The sequence below is a fragment of the Dasypus novemcinctus genome, chromosome 7, assembly GCF_030445035.2.
Source record: "Dasypus novemcinctus isolate mDasNov1 chromosome 7, mDasNov1.1.hap2, whole genome shotgun sequence".
NCBI classification, from domain to species: Eukaryota; Metazoa; Chordata; class Mammalia; order Cingulata; family Dasypodidae; genus Dasypus; species Dasypus novemcinctus.
In genome coordinates, this window is record NC_080679.1 from 54,496,689 (window position 1) to 54,519,016 (window position 22,328).

Below are 22,328 nucleotides of genomic sequence, written 5' to 3' on the forward strand. Positions count from 1 at the left end.
TATGAGGTCCTGGGTTCAACCCCAACCCCCAGTACCTCAGAAAACAAACAAAAAAACAAAAACGCACACTACATTTCACAGAAGATGGCCTTCTCCTCTCACCTGGATTCCTGCAGCACATCTCTGCTCAAATGTCACTGGTGCAGAGAGGACTTCCTTGACCACCCTATCTTTATCACTCTCTTGCCCTTTACTCCAACTTATTTTCCTTCATAGTACTTACCACTGCCTGAAATAATACTGTATCTTTATTTATCATCTGGCTCTGCTGCTACCCCCAGAGCATATATATGCTCCAGAAGATCAGGAATTTTGTCTCTTGTTCACTGCTATATTCCCAGTCTCAGTACCTAGTAGTCAATCAATAATATTTGGTTAGTAGATGAACAAATGAATGATGAATTAACAATGGTCTAATTTGTCTCCATACCTCCAATCTTTTTTTTAGGATTTTATTTTTTATTTATTTCTCTCCCCTTCCCGCCCCCTTCCCTCCTCCCCCGTTGTCTGCTCTCTGTGTCCATTTGCTGTGTGTTCTTCTGTGTCCGCTTGCATTCTTGTCAGTGGCACCAGGAATCTGTGTCTTTTTTTGTTGCATCATCTTGCTGCGTCAGCTCTCCATGAGTGTGGCGCCATTCCTGGGCAGGCTGCCCTTTTTTCACGTGGGGCGGCTTTCCTTGAGGGGTGCACTCCTTGTGCATGGGGCTTCCCTACATGGGGGACACCCCTGGGTGGCACAGTACTCCTTGCACGTGGCAGCGCTGTGCGTGAGCCAGCTCACCACACAGGTCAGGAGGCCCTGGGTTTGAACCCTGGACCCTCCATATGGTAGGTGGTGCTCTATCAGTTGAACCAAATCCGCTTCCCCATACCTCCAATCTTAATAATAAATCAAGATGCACCTTCACATGTGCTAGCTTCTGGTCTATTCTATTGGTGGAGCAAGTCACTAAAGCCTTCAAAGATACAAGGAAATGGAACTTAAACTCTAACTTTCTATGAGAAAAGTAGCAGATAATTTGCAACCATCTTTAATTTACCAGACTGCATTTTCCTGAAACATGACCTTATGAAAAACACACAGAGTCCCGATATTTTCCTCTGGTTTAAGTTCTATAAAGCCAAAGGCATGAGTATGCCATTCAACCATATACATTCAGAAATTAGCACTGCCATTATTTGAGTGTTGCCAATTCTTTAGCCATTCTTTCTTAATTTTATTTTAACTTTTAGAGATGTTCGTTCTTGTTCATAGGCACAGCCTGAACCAAAGCTGTGGCTCACTGTTTACCTCATTCTGCTCCCTGGTCATAAATAGCTACAGAGTCTAAAAAGGAAAACATGAACTGGGAAGTTAGGAAACCTGGTTGCTGTTCTCTATGCTTCTATTAACAAGCAGAGAGAATAGCTCTGCTCTGTGCCTCAGGGTTCCCATCCGCAAAATGGGGATAATGCTAATTGCTCTACCTACCTCACAGGGTTCTTGGGAGAGTAAACAGAAACTATGAATGGAAAGTACTTTGACAAGTAAGTCTTATACAAATTGTGAGAAATGGAAACAATCATGTTAAAGGCAATGGAATGGACCTTAGCAGAAAGGTTAAGAGACATCCAGCCCTTTCTCTGTGTAGCTTAAAACCAAGTCACCATTGCTTTATACATTTTCACTTAGCAGATTTGCAATCAGCAATGTCATCAATGAAGCAGAGCCTTATTTAAAAAAAAAGAAATTTTGCAAAGTCCCTTGAAAATGACAGGTGATTTATATATTAGCCATACATTTATTCTATGAATGTATGAATGAATGCAGTCTTAAAAACATGATAAATAAATCTGGGTAGTAAGAATCCATGCTACTCACCAAATCCCAAACCACCAAGCAAGAATATACACATAGAAGCTCTGCTTATTTTGAGATGAATTTTCCCCCACTGCTAAAATGAAACCAATAACCACAAAGGTTCCATTCTACCTATTGAAGACCTTCTTAGGGTGGGACCACACTTTCTTCAGGTGAAGTTTTACCCTCAAGGACTGATATGTGAACATGCCCTGGTGTTAGAAATTCCTATTTCTTCCAAGATTGGTTACTAGAAATCTTCTTGTTATGCACTCTATCTCCATGCAAGACTCAGTCCACAAAAAGTACAGGTGCAATTGTCATTTAAGTTTTCTGAGTGAGCCACCTCTCGGGTTTCAACCTCATTCTCTCAACTTCATTTATACAAGAGGTTATGATTAGATAGAAAAGTGTCCAGGGTCAAGAAGTATGCAGATTGGGCGGTGGACTTGGCCCAGTGGTTAGGGCATCCATCTACCACATGGGAGGTCCGCGGTTCAAACCCCAGGCCTCCTTGACCCGTGTGGAGCTGGCCCATGCGCAGTGCTGATGCGCGCAAGGAGTGCCGTGCCACACAGGGGTGTCCCCTGCGTAGGGGAGCACCATGTGCAAGGAGTGCGCCCTGTAAGGAGAGCCACCCAGTGCGAAAGAAAGTGCAGCCTGCCCAAGAATGGCACCACACACACGGAGAGCTGACACAGCAAGATGCCGCAACAAGAAGAAACATATATTCCCGTGCCGCTGACAACAACAGAAGCGGACAAAGAAGACGCATCAAATAGACACAGAGAACAGACAACCAGGTTGGGAACAGGGAGGAAGGGAAGAGAAATAAATAAAAAAATAAAATAAAAATTAAAAAAAGAAATATGCAGAGTCTAGCATTTTATCCTACTTGCAAACTAAGAAGTTAGCCTGCCACAGTTTCTTGGCAGAAGATATGACACTCTTGGGTCAGAGACAAAGACTTTATTATTCATCAAATAGCAGGCACATGATTTTCACATGTGCCCCAGTTCCCTTTGACCCCAAGTCCCATGGGGATGATGCAGAATGGGTTCATGTAGATCCCGTGCATGTAATGGTTTTATATCACACCCGAGGAAACTCAAGCTTAGGAAACCATAATCTTTTATAAGAGGTTACCACCTGCCACCCAATCTTTGACCCAGAAGGAGCCATTATCTTTATTATATTGGAATGCCAACAATTTCTACTCTCTGCTTGGGAGGAAAAAACACTATCTCTATCTTCCAATCCAACACCATTCACTATACATACACCCTTGAAAAGGTAGTCCAGTTCAAAGGACTGTCAACTTCTCTACTCCAAAAATATTCATAGTTGTGAGAAACCCATGAGAATTGCCTCCCAACAGCCAGAAGCTCAGGATGTAACGGAGACCTCACAAGTATATGATAGGACTATAATAGCAGAAAAACTTTCAGTAAGGAGAATAAAAAGGTGGAAAGCTCTCCCTCCCAATTGGAAGACATTTCCTTTTTTTTTTCGTTTCCTTTATTTTTCTTCTTTTCTTCTCTCCTCCCCTCCTTCCTTTCTTGATACAGCATTATGTTGTGGTGAATACATTTATACAACTCTAGGACTATCTCCTATCCAAGAAGCAACCCAACCTTTGAAAAGCTTTTAGACTCCAGAATGAGACACAAAGAAAAAGACATGTGGAGTAGGCAGCTTAGCCTGCTCTGTTCATTTAGTCATGGAGGAGAAGGCTTTCTTTATCATGAATTCATCATTTATGTTTCCTGTCACTGACACAGTATTAAGACTAAGAATGCAAGGCTCACCTAATGGGCCTAAATAAAAAATGCCAACAAAGGAGGCCACTGAGCTGCCTCTGGCCTAGGAATTAAGTTAAAAGTTTAGCCAAGCCTCAGGGCTAACTAATGATTCAGAGTCAGAAGCTACATAGAGATTGAAACCAAAGCCCTCTCTAGTAATAAAGTAGGCATTCTTCTATAGTATCTTCTGTGATTACATGCCTTAGGGTCCTGAGGTAACAGTAAACAGATGATGACAGTTGGAGGATTCAGAGCCCTAACCATACCCTGCTATGACTGAAACCCTCATATTACCCAACTCTAGCAGAGGCAACTATTCCCTTTGTATGCACAATACTTATATATCCACACCCAAGATTTGTCTACCTTCCTGGTTCTCGACTAACACAAGAGCTTTAAAGGGTAGGAAATATCTGTCACTCATCTTTGCACCCCCAGTGCCTAGCTCTTATTTCACATTTAGCCAATGTTACCAACCTTGTAATTCCTTCTTACATTTTGTTGCTGCATTAAATTCTTCTGATACACACCACTTTCACATGTTCACAAACCTTCAGTAGTCTCCTATCTGTGATTATATCAAGTCTGAACTCCACTATCTAACTTCTGAGGAACTTCATAATGTTTAACAGACGGATTTTAAAGTTGATTGCTAAATTTCACTATTTCTCTTAGCTAGAGAGTGAACTTAATTTAAGCCAATTAAATGGTGAGTTTGGCTGCTGAGGGTTACCTCAAATTCTGTTTTATCAATAGTGCTTTCTCTTGTCTTTGCTTTCACCTTCTATAAACTCTTGCTGCCTTTAGAGTTTGCATCACCGTCTATTACTTAATTAAATACCATCTTGTACAGATCAGGAGAGTTCCCATTAAATAAATTCTTATTACCAAGTTCCCACAATTTCAAGACTGTACAAGGAAGCAAATCACATCACAATATGAAACTATTCACTAATGAATTAAGCACTTATAAATATAACCTCTAAGGATATATGCTAAATCCATAAAAATTACTTCTGAGAAGAGGGGGAAGGGAATGGAACCGGAACAGTGATCAAAAGTCTTCAGCTTTATCTGAAATACTCCTGTAAAAGGAAAATGGACTCATTTTGTTGAAGATTTTTTCCAAAGATGGCCTCAACAATCTCTCCCAAGCTGCTTACTCTTTGCAATGGCACTTTGCTGTTCCTTCTATGAAGAATTGGCATCTATTTCCCCTTCATTTGAATCTGGGCTTGGCTGTGACTTGCTTTGACTAAAAGAATGTGGGGAAGAACAAATGAACAAAAAACAACAGAAAAAAAAAAAAAAGTGTGGGGAAAGCGACGAGGGGAGAGGTCCTGAGCCTTGCCTTAAGAGAACTTATGACTCTTGCATCCATTCCTTGAGGCTCTGGGGTACATGGAGAAAGAGTTTCCAACTTTCAGCATTCCCAACTGGTATAGATTTGTAAATAAGGCTACCCCAGATTCCTCAGCCCAAATACTGCTCAATGAGCATGCCCAGTAGAGATGACTCACTGGCTAAGCCCTGCCTAGCAAACCCACAGATTTTTGAGGAGATAAAGTAGAGGTCATTTTAAGTCATTGAGTTTTGGACTGGTTTGTTATACAGATTAGATAACTGATATATCATCTGTGTTATATTCAAAACCAAATTTTTAAAAAAATAATAAGTCCACATGCAAACTTTTCTTCCTGTTTAACAACTAGCCTCTCCTTTTCCCACCTCACCCTCATCTTTAACATTTCTATTCATCTAGCTGATTACATCATATCCAACAGTGCAATGCAAAATCAGTGCAAATCAATGTAAAATCAGTGTGAAGTGATTATAATGTGAAATTGCAAATCTTGTAAAATATGTAGGAAATCACGAAGTTGAGGAAGGTAATGTTAGAGAACCCTTGAATCATGGGCAACTCCTCTGACAAAGGAAGATCTGTAACTGGAATAGTTAACATTTGAAGAAGAGAAAATCCACACGAACAATGGGACAGTAAGTGCTTCAAAAGGGAATGATTTGAATGTCAAACAGTAAGAAAGGCTCTTGGAAAACTGATGAAGCTTTCAAATATTTTTGCAATAATGACCCTCTCTATGATTTGCCTATAAAAGTCAAAGATAAAAGGATATTGTATCATGATACCATATAATTTTGTTAGAAAATTATGCTTCTCAAAATCAATACTTGGTGGTTCATCCTTTTTTCTAATATTTAACACACAGTTGACAACTAATTTTTGTTAAGTATAATTTTAATAAATTTTTTTGAAGATAGAGTCACCACCAAATCTTTTTTTCACTTTTTTTTAATCCCAATTTCTAAAGGATTCACTTTAAGTGGGTTTGAGGATATCTATTTCATAAGGAAATAGGGGGCTTCTAAATTCATCCCCCTAAGGTACACTCATTTAAGTCAGAGACTTGGATCACACTCTTCAATATCCTTTAAATAGTGCATCAAGCACAGAGGTGTGCAGATAGTGGGGATGCACAAATTCAGTAAATGTGATACCAAATGGTCTGTTGATTGATTCATGTGCAGATTTTACTATTGAAGAATGGCACTTTTCCACTATCAATCCCAGACCCAATATGAGCTGGCATTTGTTCTTCTCAGAATTGTTCATAGAAAGCCTATTACAAACTTCCTGCTGAAAGCATTTTCAAAGGCTGGATACATTTAAAACCAATTCAAGCATACAAAGTCATTTTAGGAAATAAGCCCCACGTCCCAAGGGCTCTGCTGAGGAGGGCCACATTTTAGAACAGGTGTGCCACTTCACTGAACAGGAATTTGGAAATGTCAAACATTAGAAGCACTTCAGAAACTCCAAAGCTGCCTGCCCACTTCTGGGCACATGTCAATAAATGCCTTGCAGAGGTGGGTATTTGAGAAAATCTCTCAGCATGAATTCAAAATCACTTAAAACAATCTGCAAAACAGGCTCTTAAAAGGGAACAAACTATTTTTTGGTTTTTCCTCTTCCAGTCTTACTGAATTCTCCAAAAGTATGTGTCTAGCTATCTAGATACTTATTCATTCAAAAAATTTCCATCTCTTCCATAATAGTCTATAACAGAAGAATTGCTTGTTTTAACATTCCGGAAGTTCAATTTCTTACAACTTATCTTGCATCACTAATTGCAAGCACAGCATTGTTTCCTTTTCCATTATCAGGGTTACATCTATTCCTTTGGAAATGGAAAACTCACAGTACAAATTTGAATGTAAGTACACTTTAAACTCCACCCCTCCGAGTAGGACACAGGTTGTTCTGTAGCCCATCAGTTCTAGGGCAAATATAAACAATACTTTCCGTTATTATAACGTATCCAGGAGAAGAAAAAAAAAAAACAAAAACAAAAAGCGGCGCTCTACTGCATCTGTAGCATAGCAGCCAGTGAAAAGTTCACTAGCTTTAGCCAATTGCTGACCATGGAGCTGGGCCAAGTTAGCATGTTTTTCTCTGCCTCTAGATGAAGTCATGATTGAAATATGACATTGAACTTATTTTTAAAAAGGAAGGGCAGTAGGAAAGAAAAGCTCAACCTGCAGTGAAGAGTCCTGTGCTGAGCAGAACAGGGTTAGGAAGTATTTGCTGGATGCTGAACCCTGAGTGGTTCTCAGTTCTGTAACCTTCGCCTCCCACTGGGTGGAGTAGGGCCTTTAAGAGCAGCTGGAATGCAGTTCCCCTGATCAGTGTAGCCAGTTGTTGCCGGTCTGAACCTCTGCCAGCCCTGGACAGCAGTACTCAGAGCTCAAACCAGCCGGCCCAGCTCTGTACCCACCTTCGCCCTCTCATTCAATCAAGAAGCCATTCCCAGAAGGAAAGAACTTTTCCACCTGTCTAGCATGGAAGAGGACGCTGTGCAAGCCGAGAAATCCCAGCACCCAGGTTCTGACATGCGGCAAGAGAAGCCATCCAGCCCGGTGCCCTCCTCCACGCCCAGCGCCAGCCTGAACCTGGGGAGCACAGATGAGGCCATCCGAGACAACTCGCAGGTGAACGCCGTCACGGTGCTCACGCTCCTCGACAAGCTGGTGAACATGCTAGACGCCGTGCAGGAGAATCAGCACAAGATGGAGCAGCGGCAGATCAGCCTGGAGGGCTCCGTGAAGGGCATCCAGAACGACCTCACCAAGCTCTCAAAGTACCAGGCCTCTACCAGCAACACGGTCAGCAAGCTGCTGGAGAAGTCCCGCAAGGTCAGCGCGCACACCCGGGCGGTCAGGGAGCGCTTGGAGCGGCAGTGCACGCAGGTGAAGAGACTGGAGAGCAACCACGCCCAGCTCCTCAGGCGCAACCATTTCAAAGTGCTCATCTTCCAGGTCAGTGCCCCCAGGCTCCACCTCACACCCGCCCGGGGTTGGGACTTCTCAAAATCTGTGATCTCAGTCAGCCTGGCTGTCACAGCCGTTTTTACATCTGCCCTGCCCATCAGGGATCACACACACAAGGCTTTGTTCCCCACCTGCCTTCAGCAGGCTAAAGTGAAATCTGCACACAGGGGAGGGAATTTCCCAGGTCTCTGCCTCCTAACACAAGGCTGATACCCAAGGGGTTATTTGTCTTCGAGCACCTGGATGTACTCCATACAGGTTGGGAAAGTGTGCAGGTGTGTGCACCCTAGTCAAATTCATTTGTCTCTTTGCATTATGAACCTGGGGCTCTGGCTGCAGCTGTTAGCTGGACATGGCAAATTAATTAGGTGGCTGTTTGTTAACTCTTTGAGGAAATGAGGTAACCCTGTGAGTTTGTTTTTTAAAACCAAGTTAAACTCATAACTGTTCAGATTATTCCTTTGTCCAAAGGCCACCTATGTTTTGGGTACCAACCAAGTATTGAACACTGATTCCATTAGAGTAGAGACAGCCTTTTTCCTTTTAAGATTTTTTGGACAAAGCAATCTTGAGTTCTTTCCTGGCAAATTATATGCTGAAAATATAGAGCATAACTCTTTAGAAACATTCTAGATATGTCTCTCATTGCTCAGAGAGACTACAACTGTAAAGTAAAATAAAAGCAGTGTTATCAGATAGAGTCACAGAGGCTGGTCTTGAATATTTTCCCCTTCAAATAGTTGCCTTGTAACAAAAAAGGCCTCTTAATTTATTTAATGCATCAATGATGCAATTAATGTAGCAAGAGGCTATTTGGGGACAGGGAGATTGCGTGGGACTGTCGTTTGGCCAAGGGGTAGGCATTTGTGAATCCAAGGGCAGCCTTGCCTAATGCTGGAAGCCCTTCCGCCCAGGGGAACCCAGCCAGCACAGAGCCCAGGAAGCGATTGCCATTCCCGCTTCGGGGCTGTCTCATTGTGACCATGTGAATAGGAGAGGATTTCAAAGCCTTGGAGGGGAGAGGCTATAACCAACAGCTTGATTGTGAAAGGCACACAGGGAGAGCCTTCATCTCCCAAGAGAGACTTGGAAATTTGGATTTAAACCGAGGGAGCCTTCTTTTTCTAAAAGAATCAGCTCTGCCAAGACAGAGCCTAAGCCTTCTTCCCCTCCATAAAAGGGAAGGTTCATCTCCCTGCTTTTTTGTCCTCTCCAAATTGCACTTGAGTGTTGTAAAGCTTTAGGCAGCTGATGTCCTCCTGTATCTTGCAGGCTTTTGCAGCAAGGAAACTTTTCAGCTTTTAATGCAAATGGAATAGCTTTTCATGCACCAGATGAACTGAAAAGAGAATACAGTAACTGGGCCTTTCTTAATCCATTTAAGATCCTTACTTTATTAGTCAAAGAGATATTAGAAACCTCAGCTCTTAAGGCATTTTCTAAATTAAATACTGATCTCCAAACAAAACCAAACATGTACAGACCTGTTTAAAAGTCTGAATCACCAAAAGAAATTTCCCTCCTTCCAGTGTGAATCACGTTGATTATCTTTTGTACCATCCTTCAGTTATGGAGTGAAGAAAAAAAAAAAAAGTAGTAGAGGAAGAGCACCATTTGTTGGGACTGGTTTTCTTTGATTTTGCTGTGGTTGTTCTGCAGATGTTGGGGGGAGGGGTGGAGGAGGTATGTGACCAGAATCTCAAGAGAACTGTAAATCTAACATTAAAAAACAACTACTGGAGAATTTAAAGACAACTGTTGTCGAGGGCCTGGTGTGGTCTCCTGTTTTTTCACATTGGATTAACAGGTATGAAATTGTCACCAGAAATTGTAGGGGGGCTCCACATAGTGAGTAAACACTAAAACAGGGATGCGGAAACCAAGGTGGATGCTAAGCGGATCCAACTCAGACTTCATCAGGGGACACGTAGCATGCAGCCCCCACAGACACTTGGAAAGAGTATTTTCAGAGGCAGTTAGAACTGGGCCTTTCTAAAGTTATGTGAAATCTTTTATTCGCCTAAAAGAAATCTCAACTCTCAAGGCATTGCAAGAGATTATTTTGAAAAACATATAATTGCGATCTCGCAGTAGAAAAGTTCTTCTATTTTTCTTGATTCTTTTTAATATAGGGGTTTTGAGGTATTTATGTCAGTGAATAAAATCATAATTTGTGTTAGTGGTATAGTATATTGTTGGAGAAAATAGATTTTCGAGTCGCACAGACACTGGTCCAAATCCTAGTTTTACCACTTGCCAACTGTGTGATCTCGGGCACATTTTGTAGCTTCTCCAAGCCTCCATTTCCTCAACTGTGCACTGAGGATATTAATAAAAGTCAAAATTTTTGAGCATTTTTTAAACTTGCTTACTCTGCTAAGCATCATTCTGTGCATTATTTCATTCATCCCAATTTACAGATAAGGATCCTGAGATTCAGGGATGTTTAGATCTTGTCCAAAGTTGTAGTTAGGCAAACAGTGGAGATGAGATCTGAACTCACATTTGATTGATTCTAAAACACTAATGCTTCTTTCCTCATATGTCTCTCATAGGGCAAGGAATAAATTAACGTGGAAAATGGTTAGCAATAACTGGCATTGTTTAAGAGCTCAAAGAATAGACGCTATTATTGGGTGGATATGAAATTCATTTGCCCAGAGAATAGGCTGCACATTTGCTTGGTTAGAAATATAGCTTTTCACAAGATCTTTAAAGAGCTATGCCTATACTCTTTTAGTTGTGATTTATTAAAAATACACACACACTCCAGCCTTACATTGTATGACTACCACCATGTTGGTATCAGCCCCATAAAAGCAAAGGACATGGTCCAAAAGACCTTCTCCACATAGACCCTTCTAGTAGCAGTGCAGTCTGCACAGTAACAGAGGATTGCTGTTCACTAACCTACAGAGAGTGTGAAGAGCAGATAGAATACCAGGTACAACTTTGCATCATCAAGTAATTTGTCACTTTCAATCCACATGGACCCTATTCTGGGTTTTTCCCTATAGATCTGTTTGATCTTTGTATTAGTTGCTAAAGGAGTGCCAGTGCAAAGTACCAGAAATCTGTTGGCTTTTATAATGGGGATTTATTTGGGGTTAAACCGTACAGTTCAGGGGAGCAGATGTAGCTCAAGTGGTTGAGCACCTGCTTCCCACATGGGAGGTCCCAGGTTTGATACCTATCCTCCTAAAAACAAAAGCAAAACAACAAAAAACCAACTCAGGGGAGCTGATGTGTCTCAGTGGTTGAGCTCTGGTTTCTCACATATGATGTCCTGGGTTTAATCTCCGGCCCCAGTACATCAAAACAAAAACAAAAACAAATAAACAAAAAAAAAAAGTACCTTACAGTTCTAAGGCCATGAAAAGTCCAAACTGAGGCACCATCAGAAGTGCTTTCTCACCAAAGTCAGCTACTGTTGATCCTGGCATGTTGCCACATGGTGAAGCAAAATGGCTGCCAATCTCTGCCCAGATTTTTCCTTCCCTTCCATGCTTCCTCTCTCAGGCTCAGTTGCTCCAGCTGCAAGCTGGTATAGGGTTTGCCTCTTAGGGCTTCTTATATCAGTCTCTACTCTTCCACTCTCTTCCCAAGTTCAACTGTAAGCTATCAGGGAAGTGGCTTTTCTCTCCCAGGAGCATCAGCTGTTTAAGTCTTCTCCTTTCTGTCACATAGCAGGATGAAAAATTACAGAACTCTCTCTTCCCACGTTTATCTGAGTGAATGTCCATTTATATCAGACCCAGCAAGGGGGCGGGGACTCAACCTGAGTCACACCTCATTGACTTAATCCAATACAAAGCCCTACAGCATGGATTCTTAACAAGGGGTCCTTGAATTGAAATTAAAAAAAAAAAAAACCATTATTCTTGTGGGGAACACATTGGTGCAGGTGTGATATATTTATTAAATAATACATAGTATAGTGTAGACTTAGTAATATGTCTGTGGTTTTCACCTGACTGGCAAAGGGGTCTCTGGGACAAAAAAGGTTAAGAACCCCTTCCCTACAGCAATCTTAACAGGTAATCTAATCAAAGGCCCCTTATCAGCTAAATTTAATGCAAAGGGTATCATACCCAGAGGAATAGATTAATTTACAAACATAACCTTTCTTTTTGGGATTCATAAAATAATGTCAAACTGCCACAGTCTTCTAGTTTAAGACAAAAATTTAATGTGAAAACAAAAGAGAGTGAGGGAAAAAATCTATCACTCACTTGCACATATTTAGTATCACGGTATATAGAAAATTCCTTCTCCAGTTTGTGAAGTTCTGTCATGACTTCTTAGATTCTTCTAGAATCTACAGGTGCTTTTTGTTTTTTGGTTGGTTGGTTGACTCGCTAGATACTTATACATTTGCATTTTGAAAGTCCATACTTTGTCCTCAATTTATCCTTCTTAAAACATGCCATTTGTTTAAATCTGTGTTGAACTTTACAACATTGTTGTAACTGTTAAGCAACTAATTCCTTAGCAATTACTTCAAATTATAACCAGTGGTATCTAAAAACGGAGAGATATTCATATCCCCTTGAGCAATAACATAAATTTTCAATCCTTGTTAAACTCAGCAGCTTTCCGTTAAATATTTTTATAATAGCTTAAGATCAATGTTTGAATTCAAAATACTGTGACATGACCCAGCATAAATGAAATAAGACTCCAAGAGGTTGCTGATCAAAAGGCAAATGCGAAAGAAAGACTGATACTTTATAAGTATGGCTATCTTTTAGAAAAATAGATTTTGTACAGAAAATCAGTGGATTTATAGTCAAGAGGAAATTTTCTCTGTTTATTGAAGAGATAGAAATTCGCAGGTACCTGGCTCTGAGGGCGTGGTGCCCACTTATGTCTTCCTAAAACGTAACTTGGGAGTGATTTCAAATCAGGGGAACAAAACGAGAGTATTCATGGACAGCTTCCACTTTCATCCACATAAAATTGCTAACTGGGGTGAAAAGAGTAGAAAGATCAGATATTTGCAGAGGAAACATTTCTGGAGAATTGAGCCTATAAGTGTATTCAAATATTCATCATTTTTATTTTATTTTATTTTTTTAATTTCTCTGCCCTTCCTTGCCTCCCCTCAGTTGTCTGCTCTCTGTGTCCGTACACAGTGTGTTCTGTGTCCGCTTGTGTTCTTGTCAGCGGCACCCAGAATCTGTGTCTCTTTTTGTTGCATCATCTTACTGCATCAGCTCTCTGTGTGTGGCGGCGCCATTCCTGGGCAGGCTGCACTTTTTTCACACTGGGTGGCTCTCCTTAAGGGGTGCACTCCTAGCTCATGGGGCTCCCCTACGCCGGGGACACCCCTGCGTGGCACAGCACTCCTTGCACGCATCAGCACTGCGCGTGGGCCAGCTCATCACATGGGTCAGGAGGCCCTGGGTTTGAACCTTGAACCTCCCATGTGGTAGATGGACGCCCTATCTGTTGGGCCAAATCTGCTTCCCATGGGTCAAAATTTTAGAAGGGTGCTACAAAGAGTAACATTTTCAGACTTTTTCAAAATTGATTTTCTTAAGACGGTACTTTCTCTATACAAAGCCACTACTCTGAAAGCTGTTAAGTTAGTAGAGGCTTGAAAGCACTAGAGATATAGATAATCAAAGATCTGATATACCTTTGTATGATACGCTCATGATGTTTATATCACATTGATCAAAATTTCCATAATGAGATATCAGTTTAGATGTGCTACTTATTCAGTGTCCTTTTAGTTTATGAGCTAAACAAAATACTAGTTCTTATTGTTATTATTTATGCCTATTGAATGTCAGCACTGCCCCAGGCTTTTTAAGTGAATAACTGATTATTGTTGGTATTTCTTTGAAAGAATCATTATATTCTTTCATATAATAAAAACTAGATTCTCTTTTGGATGCAGCCCTTCCAAATTAATGTTGCCCTTTCTATTGTCCTGTAATCTGTATCTCTTTGAATTGATTAAATGAAAAATATTCTCCAATGTGACTCAGATCCTATAGTTTCTATTCTTGCATGAAACGAAACGTATCTGGTATTAGCACACTATGGGATGACTTATGCGATTTTTTAATTATTTTTCATGGAACTTATGTTACTATCACAGAATCAAATATCAGAGAGCTAAAAAAAAACACCTTAGCAATCATTCAGTTTAACCTCATGTTATATCAAGGAAGCAGAGGTCCTGAGAAACAAAGTGGTTAACAAGATTTCATTTTATTAATAATAGAAACTATAGAGTTGAATTATGAATTGAGTGAAAACAAACACTACATTCCCACTACGGTAAAGTTCATGTTTACTGGCTTTTCTACATCAGCTTTTAAATAATTCAGTGTGAGGTTTTTTTTTTTGTTTTGTGTTTTTAACGTGTAATGAAAAACACCTAACCTGTGTGATCTTAAAAAAGAATTGAACCCTTGATAACACTGAAAAAATAATGAAACTTTTAAATCCTCCAGAATGTGAAAGACTGCTCAGGGATTATAACTAATGCATTTTATTCTTATGACTTGCTGATTCCACCAACAGCTGCCTTAGGGGTGCAATGCTAATCAATGGCTTTATCTACTTGGCAATCTATACCTCAGAAACACAAATCAGAGAAAACCATCGATGTGTAAAAGAGACCTATAAATCAGATTGTCAGGTGGGCATAGTTCCATTTCAATAACTAGTATTTGTAATTATTGGATAAAACATCCCATGGACACAAATTTATTGGTCCTCATATCCCTCCAGGATGCCATCATATTCTTGTGGGAATAGTTTCTTCTAACAACAGGGGATGGTAAGTTAGAACAGGAGAGAGAACTACTGGTTCCCCTCTCCTTATTCAAGCTACTAAATAACTTACCAAAGAGTTTCTTATCTGATACTAGTCTTAGCATTCCCTTCTCTTTTAAAATGGGCATATCTAGATATGTGCATAGCAGGAGGATTTGCCTCCATGAGACCCAATCCAAGAAGTTCCCATCATGTTAGCAAGTTTCTCTGTCTTGATGTCTGCAGGCACGACTGGGAGCATTAGTTCACAAGAATCAATATAAACAGCAGGCAAGCTAAAGTGTGAGTAAAATTTCCACTTCTCAAAAGTTCTTTCTTTCCATTCCTTTTCTCTTTCATGCTTCCAGCATATCATTCATATATACTTGAAGGGTGCCGTTTAATTCTTTCTTCCTCTGAAAAACTCCTAAGGGTTCTTGTGAAAGGTCAGAACCAGGAGCAGCTACATCAGTAGGGACTGAGAACCTTTTGAAAACAACTCTAGGTCAAATAGCCAGCTGTTTCTCTGCTGCGTAGAACTGACCAAGAAAGCAATGCAGCATACAGGAGAGTCTTAGTGCTGTTTTTTGGTTTTTGGTTTTTATTTATTTCTCTCCCCTTCCCCCCTGCCCCAGTTGTCTGTTCTCTGTGTCCATTTGCTGCGTGTTGTTCTTTTTGTCCACTTCTGTTGTTGTCAGCAGCACAGGAATCTGTGCTTCTTTTTGTTCTGTTGTTGTTGTTGTGTCATCTTGCTGCATCAGTTCTCCCTGTGTGCGGCGCCATTCTTGGGCAGGCTGCACTTTCTTTCGCGCTGGGCGGCTCTCCTTACAGGGTGCACTCCTTGCGCGTGGGGCTTCCCTGCGCGGGGGACACCCCTACGTGGCATGGCACTCCTTGCATGCATGATGCACTGCGCATGGGCCAGCTCCACACGGGTCAAGGAGGCCCGGGGTTTGAACCGCGGACCTCCCGTGTGGTAGACAGACGCCCTAACCACTGGGCCAAGTCTGCTTCCCTTAGTGCTGTTTTAAGGAACCATAAACCCTCAGTAGGTACTTGGGGAAATAGCATAAGTAGGAAGTGACAAAGTTAAGGATGTATAACTTGATTTTCCCCTTGCAACAGCCATCAGATCTTGGAATCTATAAGAGAAAGTAGATTTTTAAAACATTACAATAGAAGGCAGACGTGTCATCACACCTGTAAGTATGTGAAATATCAAGTGTTTCCATGATGTGTGTGTAACAGGGCTGAGAGCGAGGGCACATAAGCAGGTGAGACTGTTACCTATGGGAGAGTATACTTACAGAGAATCCACTTTCTGTTATAGTGGATCCACTATCTGAATTTCAAATTGTGCTCTCCATCACCATAACAGTCACTTGAAAGTCAAACACCATATATAACATTTTAATAAAAATAGAGATTTTGAAAAGTATCAGTATTTTCCTGCTTCTAAATGAACATTATGGAAAGTTAAGATTCATATGGGTTTGGACATTCACAAATTCCTATGTGGAAAAAAAAAAAAGGGTTTACCTTCAAAGTGGATGCCATAAAAGTCCACAAAATAAACATTGCCAGTAGATGGAACATAAAATACTGCTTGAGTAATTAAAATGACAGCAGAGGCACAGCAGTTAGCCAAGAAGACTTATCTCACTTGTTTCCCATTGCATAAAGACACATCCAACTCGTTCTGGATTATCCCTGTTCCCACTGGGTCTGTTTTCCCATTTAACATCAAAGAGCCCTCATATAAATTTCCCTGTCATTTTACAAAAGAGTTCCATTGGGCTTCCCACTTTCTCTTGATCACCTTTATCCATACAGTGTGTATCTACCACAGATAACCTCTGGTTCACTTTATAATATACTTTCCTTAAAGTTTCATCAGGGACATATGATGGGAGGGGAAAAAAGTCCAAGACCCAATAGTAACCATGAGTTTTTATAATAAAATTTACATTTAAGGTAAAACTGCAAGATTATTACTTTTATTTATTATTTTTGAAGTACTTTTTACTATATTTACCTTTTAGAGAGGTTGAAGAAAGGGATGTTATCCAACTCACTACCTTCGATTACCCCAAGAGATTATACTATATAAAATGTACCTTTTCTCTGATAACCAAGGTTTTTATGATAGTTTTCTGCCTGAATTTCTGTCTTTCTCACTGAGGACTTTCTCTTTGATTTTGTTTTTGTTTTTAACAAGGACTTTCAATAACATTACACTGAACTCCTGAGTTTCTTCCATCCCTGCAAGCAACTCCTGTCAAACCTTCCCATCCCTCCTGCTAAACCCCAGAAGAAATTTTGCTTCTGGAATAAGCAGCAGGGCCCCAGCTATTTCTATAATCCTCAGTCAATGAGAATAAAATCCTTCCTTAAAGATAGAAACCTCTGCCACCTTAGGCCTTAGGTTCTCCAGATTTCCCAGTAGCAGCTGCAGTCAGCAAACTCCCTTCTGGACACAGAGTTAAGTCGGTTTCCTCTTGAAGACTGGTCTCCACTGCTGCCATCTTCAGGCCTTTCTAGGAATATGCACCCCTTTTTGAGCACCTACAATGCACCAGGCACTGTTCTAGGCATTGGGGCACAACAGGAAGCAAGAGAGATTAAAAAAAACAAAACAAAACAAAACACCACCCTTTTGGAGGGGTATGTACCAATGAAACAGGTGTCCTCAACTTGGAACAGGGGAAAGCTGCTGTTTGCAAAAACCCATGTCATAAAAGATTGGTGTGAATTCCATACTCTTTTCAATTCTTAACTTTGTCTTTTGTACTGGGATGACAGTCAAAATGGGTGGACGTGAAGAGAGCTTCGGGAAACAGGATATGTGATATCTTCACTTTACCAATGCTTCTCTTTAACCACACTTTATTCTTTTTACCTTTACCCAAGATTTTAACTTTTGATTCAAACAGTTTTATGGAAAAGACTCTGTTGGGAGTATGAAAGGAGAGCTATAGGGCTCTGTCTTTTCAAAGAGCAACATAATACCATTCAGTGGTTTATAAGGAGAGGGATTTTTAAAGTTTCTCTATAATATAAACCTTTGTTCATTTACTTTGTATCAGGAAGCAAAAAAATATGTGATCACATTCTTAGCTTATGTTATAGATCATAACCTAATTTTATTGACTTTTTAGTCAATCAAAAATTGCAAAACTGAAATTCTTGACACTATGAACTTTGCACGAAGTTTACATTCTGACTAGACTATTAAATTTATTAAACCCAGTTATTTTTCAAACTGAGAGTTCCCTGGGCAACCCAAGATATAACCAGGTAACATTGGGACTGTGGTTACAGCAGGGTTGGAAGTGGGCTCTGGAGCCTCGCCCACCTCTAGCATTCCTGAGGATCCCTGGGAGTACAGTTTGAAGGCTACTAATCTAGGTCAAACTCTCCTGTTCATATTTGGAAGAAACTGAACCAGAGGAGATTAAGGTGTTTGCTAAAAGCTGTTTAGCAGTACAGCAAAGAGACTCAGACCTCCTGCCTCACATCCTTTCTACTCTGCCATTTCTTTCAATGAAAACGTGAAGATACCTTGCTGACTGGCTCTGGTTTTCCAAAATTCAAAGGAAAATATAAAAATCAAAAGGATTCCTGGGTTATGCAACCCAAGTCTGTATGAATCCAAATCTTCCTGTTTAGCAACATTAGAGCATCATCTCCCTCACACTCTGGAGGCAAATTCTCAGGCTCTGCTCCCAAAGAAAGGATCTTTGCCTGTGTGCCTAGAAGCTGGAGGAAGAGATGTGCTAGGAATAAGTGGAAGGGGGTATTCTCCTGAACTACCTCTCACTCATGGGGGCTGAAGTATTCCTGCCTAAAGAAGCCCTGTTTAACAACAGAGGCTTGAAAAAGTCAGTCTGCCAATGTAATTTCCCCTCCTTCCTCTAAAAATAGCTGATAGTACCCCACATCCCCTTATTAACACTCACAAAGGATCTCCTAAACCATGCAGCTTTGTGACAGGTCCCCAGTAAGTCTAGGCCTTGTTTCTTTTCTTCTAAAATTCTGTGATGATCAAATTAGTACACACTTTTGAACAGATACTGAAGTTGCCCATACCTTTGCTTCTGACTTCTAGGTCATTAGGGAACCTCATTAAGGATATACATTATGTCTCAACACTTGAGGACGTCCCCTGCCCCCACCTTTTGTCTTCCAACTGATCCTGCAGTCTCTTCTGCAGGGGCATTTTGGCAGGCAGAGCCTTCTAACCCTGGGGAGGGTAGGAGGGAGAGAGCCTCTGGGTTCACAGTAACTTACTTTAGCTGCTTATCTAGGCAGCTTCCTGGTCTCTCTGAGCCGCAGCCCACTTCCCCCTGCCTGTCACTGATAGAGCTCTTGCCACCTGTCCTCATGACATTCCCAACAGGCAGCCAGTGGCCTTCGCCAGCCTAGGGGAATGCATTGGCCAATTTAGAATTCACTCTTCTAAGTCTAGAAAACTAAAGTTGCAGCTCTCCATGTCGTAAAGAGACAAATCCACAAATGACAAGAGTTCATTCAGGACTCTTTGGAAATACGTTACTAACATGAAACGTACATTGTCCATCTTTTCAGGAAGAAAATGAGATCCCTGCCAGTGTGTTTGTGAAAGAGCCAGTTTCCAGCCCAGCAGAAGGGAAAGAGGAGCTTACTGATGGAAACAAGTCCCTGGAGGAAACCTTGCAGACAGTGGAACTCTCATCAGATGATGAATTGCCCCAAGATGAGAAGGCCCTGGAAGATAGTGCAGATGAAAAGGTGGAAGAAAGCAGGGCAGAAAAAATAAAAAGATCTAGCCTCAGGAAGGTAGATAGCCTCAAGAAAGCATTTTCACGCCAGAACATTGAGAAAAAGATGAACAAGCTGGGAACAAAGATTGTATCGGTAGAGAGGAGAGAGAAGATTAAGAAATCTCTCACCTCGAATCACCAGAAAATATCCTCAGGGAAAAGTTCCCCCTTCAAAGTTTCTCCTCTTACTTTTGGTCGAAAGAAAGTCCAAGGGGGAGAAAGCCCCACAGAAAATGAGACCAAGTCAGAAGACATGCCTGGCAGTGACCCAATGCTGAATGACCAGGAGGAGAGCTCACTTGCAGAGGGTCTTTCAGAAGCATCCCTCACCAGTGCTCTGGTAGAAGGGAAGAATGTAGAGGGGGATGTGAAGAGGTCAGCCTTCAGCGGGAGTAATTCAGAAATGGACAGCAATGTCGACTTGACCATTGTGGAAGATGAAGAAGAGGAGTCGGTGATTCTGGAACAAGCACAAAAAATGCGCTATGAAGAGGGCTACATGCAAACGCATGAGGAGACAGAGCAGTCAGATGAGGAACCGGTGCAGCCAGCTATTCTCCAGGTTGACCAGACAGCCTAAACACACAGCCCACTTGCCTTTCCTGTGTTTTTGTTAAGTGGGTAACCAGAGTTTAGGAAAAAACTCCTGCCCCTCTCCAGCACTACCCACTCACTACTATGCTATTGTCCAGGCATAATAATTTATTATTTAATAGCACCATGCACATGAACAAGATTTACTATTAAAGCAACCTGCCAGGGGTTCCATTTCTCTCTCTTTTGCTTAGGTTCTGTTTATATAGAATTTCTCCAAGTATTGCCAGGAAAAAGAAATGGAGCTTTTAAAAAAATAGTGATCAATTGGCTTAGTCAGAAGACCCAGAGGATACTTAAGATACTAGTCATGAAATGTGATTCATTTTTTGTCATTCCATAAGCTTTTTGAATAATGCATTGTAATATATTGAATTTCCACAGTACTCTAACTCTATTATTCCTTTAAAGTGTTATATATAATGTACATCTGTATCTAATCTGAAGACTTTGTAGGAAACATTTACAAAAGGTAGAAGAGAATGTTCAGTTTTCACTAAATAGAAAACATGGTTTCATTGCAAATGAAGGAAAAATTGAAAGACAAAAATAATGGGCTAATGAAGTAAGATATGTAGTAAATTCAGGACTATTAGAGAAAGAAAACTAAGAAAGGAAAGTTGGAAAATAGAAGAAACAAGAAATAAAGAATGCTAAAGAGAATGAAGAACAGAGAAAAAAGTATATGCTTAAAAGTAAATTACTTAAAATGTTAAGCATTTCCTTAAATAACTATACTATAGAAATTCATATATCCTAGAATAATATGTTCTATTTTAACAATGTTTTTGTTATCTAATTTTCAAATAATATAACAAATATAATTATAGTGTTAAAGCAATACTTGATTTCTTAATAAATAAAAGACATTACAAATAGTTCTCTAAAGAAGTTCAAAAGGAAGTGGTCTCTTTAAGATTGAAAGTAATATAAATCCTTAAAAAAGTAATTAATATACACTGCCTTTGGGGGAAGTCGAATCTTACTTTTCTTTAATGTTTTCCAAATTTGAAATAACGCTTACACTCCAAATGATACACTGTAGGTTTGCAAGATGTTAAAAGCAACTGGTTTGGAAAGAGAAGGTTTCTGTTTTCCTTGTTATTGTACATAGTGGTAATTTCATTCGAGGTCATTTTCCATTTAGATTTTAATTTCACAGAATATTAATGTTTCTTCACTTCTTAAAGCATGTTAGTGTTTATGTATATATATATACACGTTTATTAAACAAAGTCATTTTTGCCTCTGCCTAACATTATATTAAAATATTGTTTTATCTATGTTTAATTACCAAATGCTAATGTTTTGAGAAAACTATTAAACTAGTTAAGAGACAGTTGACCCAGAGAGCAAATTCCCTGCCTTTAGTATGTACCACTATAAATAACCTACAAGTAGAGGAAATCCAAGACAATATTCATCTATGGCTTTGTCTTTCATAAAGAGATAAAATGTATTGATGGCAAAACCTACACAGTTATGTCCTTATTTTGCAATAATGTTACTGAGAATATTGGGTTGTTGAACTAACAATGACTATGCTAAGGATGACTAAATAAACTAAAAATAAAAGGTATATAACAATGTCAGCTTTTTGGGGGGACAGTACAATTTTGGAATAAGCAGAAAGAATTGATTTTTAAAACTCTACTCCAAACATAGCAGTAACAGTGATTGTTTCAGTCCTGATTTCCCCTATTAACTCTGCTTTCCTTTCTCCCTGATCTCATTTAGAAATCCAAGTCTCATTCCTCAAGTTTAACTTTCTTGACATCACCTCGCCAGCCTGGAGAGCATCTGAATTTACTGCAGCAGTTTGATAGTTCCATCTGCATTTTTATTGTATCATACCACATCCTATAATACCTTAAATAGTTCTGCAAATATGAATGTATTGAACTGTACATTCAGTTTATTCACACAGATAAACCTTTGTCTTCTGTGGTGTTATACACTTGGCAGAAGACTTCATTTCACTCACAGCCCAAAGCACGCCTGTCCAACCTTTATGGACTTGCCATCACTTCTTAGAGCTGAGGAGTTGGAGGATCCAGAGCTAATGTAATTCTTACATTTCTTTTTCAAAAATGCTTATTTCATTTGTTCCCATAAACTAGCTGCACATCAGTACAAAACCGCACTCAGACATCTTTTTAGGTTTTACTGATA

General features: G+C 40.1%; 1 protein-coding gene across 1 annotated transcript; it reads left to right on the forward strand.

Moving 5' to 3' along the window:
• Nucleotides 1-7,035: 7,035 nt before the first annotated feature.
• Nucleotides 7,036-21,743, forward strand: CAVIN2 (caveolae associated protein 2). Its single transcript, XM_004470304.5, has 2 exons — nucleotides 7,036-7,977; nucleotides 19,348-21,743. Exons 1-2 carry the CDS (start codon nucleotides 7,501-7,503, stop codon nucleotides 20,140-20,142), a joined length of 1,272 nt encoding a protein of 423 aa, XP_004470361.1. The 5' UTR covers nucleotides 7,036-7,500; the 3' UTR covers nucleotides 20,143-21,743.
• The last annotated feature ends 585 nt before the right edge of the window (nucleotides 21,744-22,328 follow it).

Coding starts and splice junctions, on each gene's coding strand:
- CAVIN2 (XM_004470304.5), top strand. CDS start 7,501: ATGGAAGAGGACGCTGTGCAAGCCGAGAAATCCCAGCACCCAGGTTCT. Junction 7,978..19,347: donor TCAAAGTGCTCATCTTCCAG/GTCAGTGCCCCC, acceptor CCATCTTTTCAG/GAAGAAAATGAGATCCCTGC.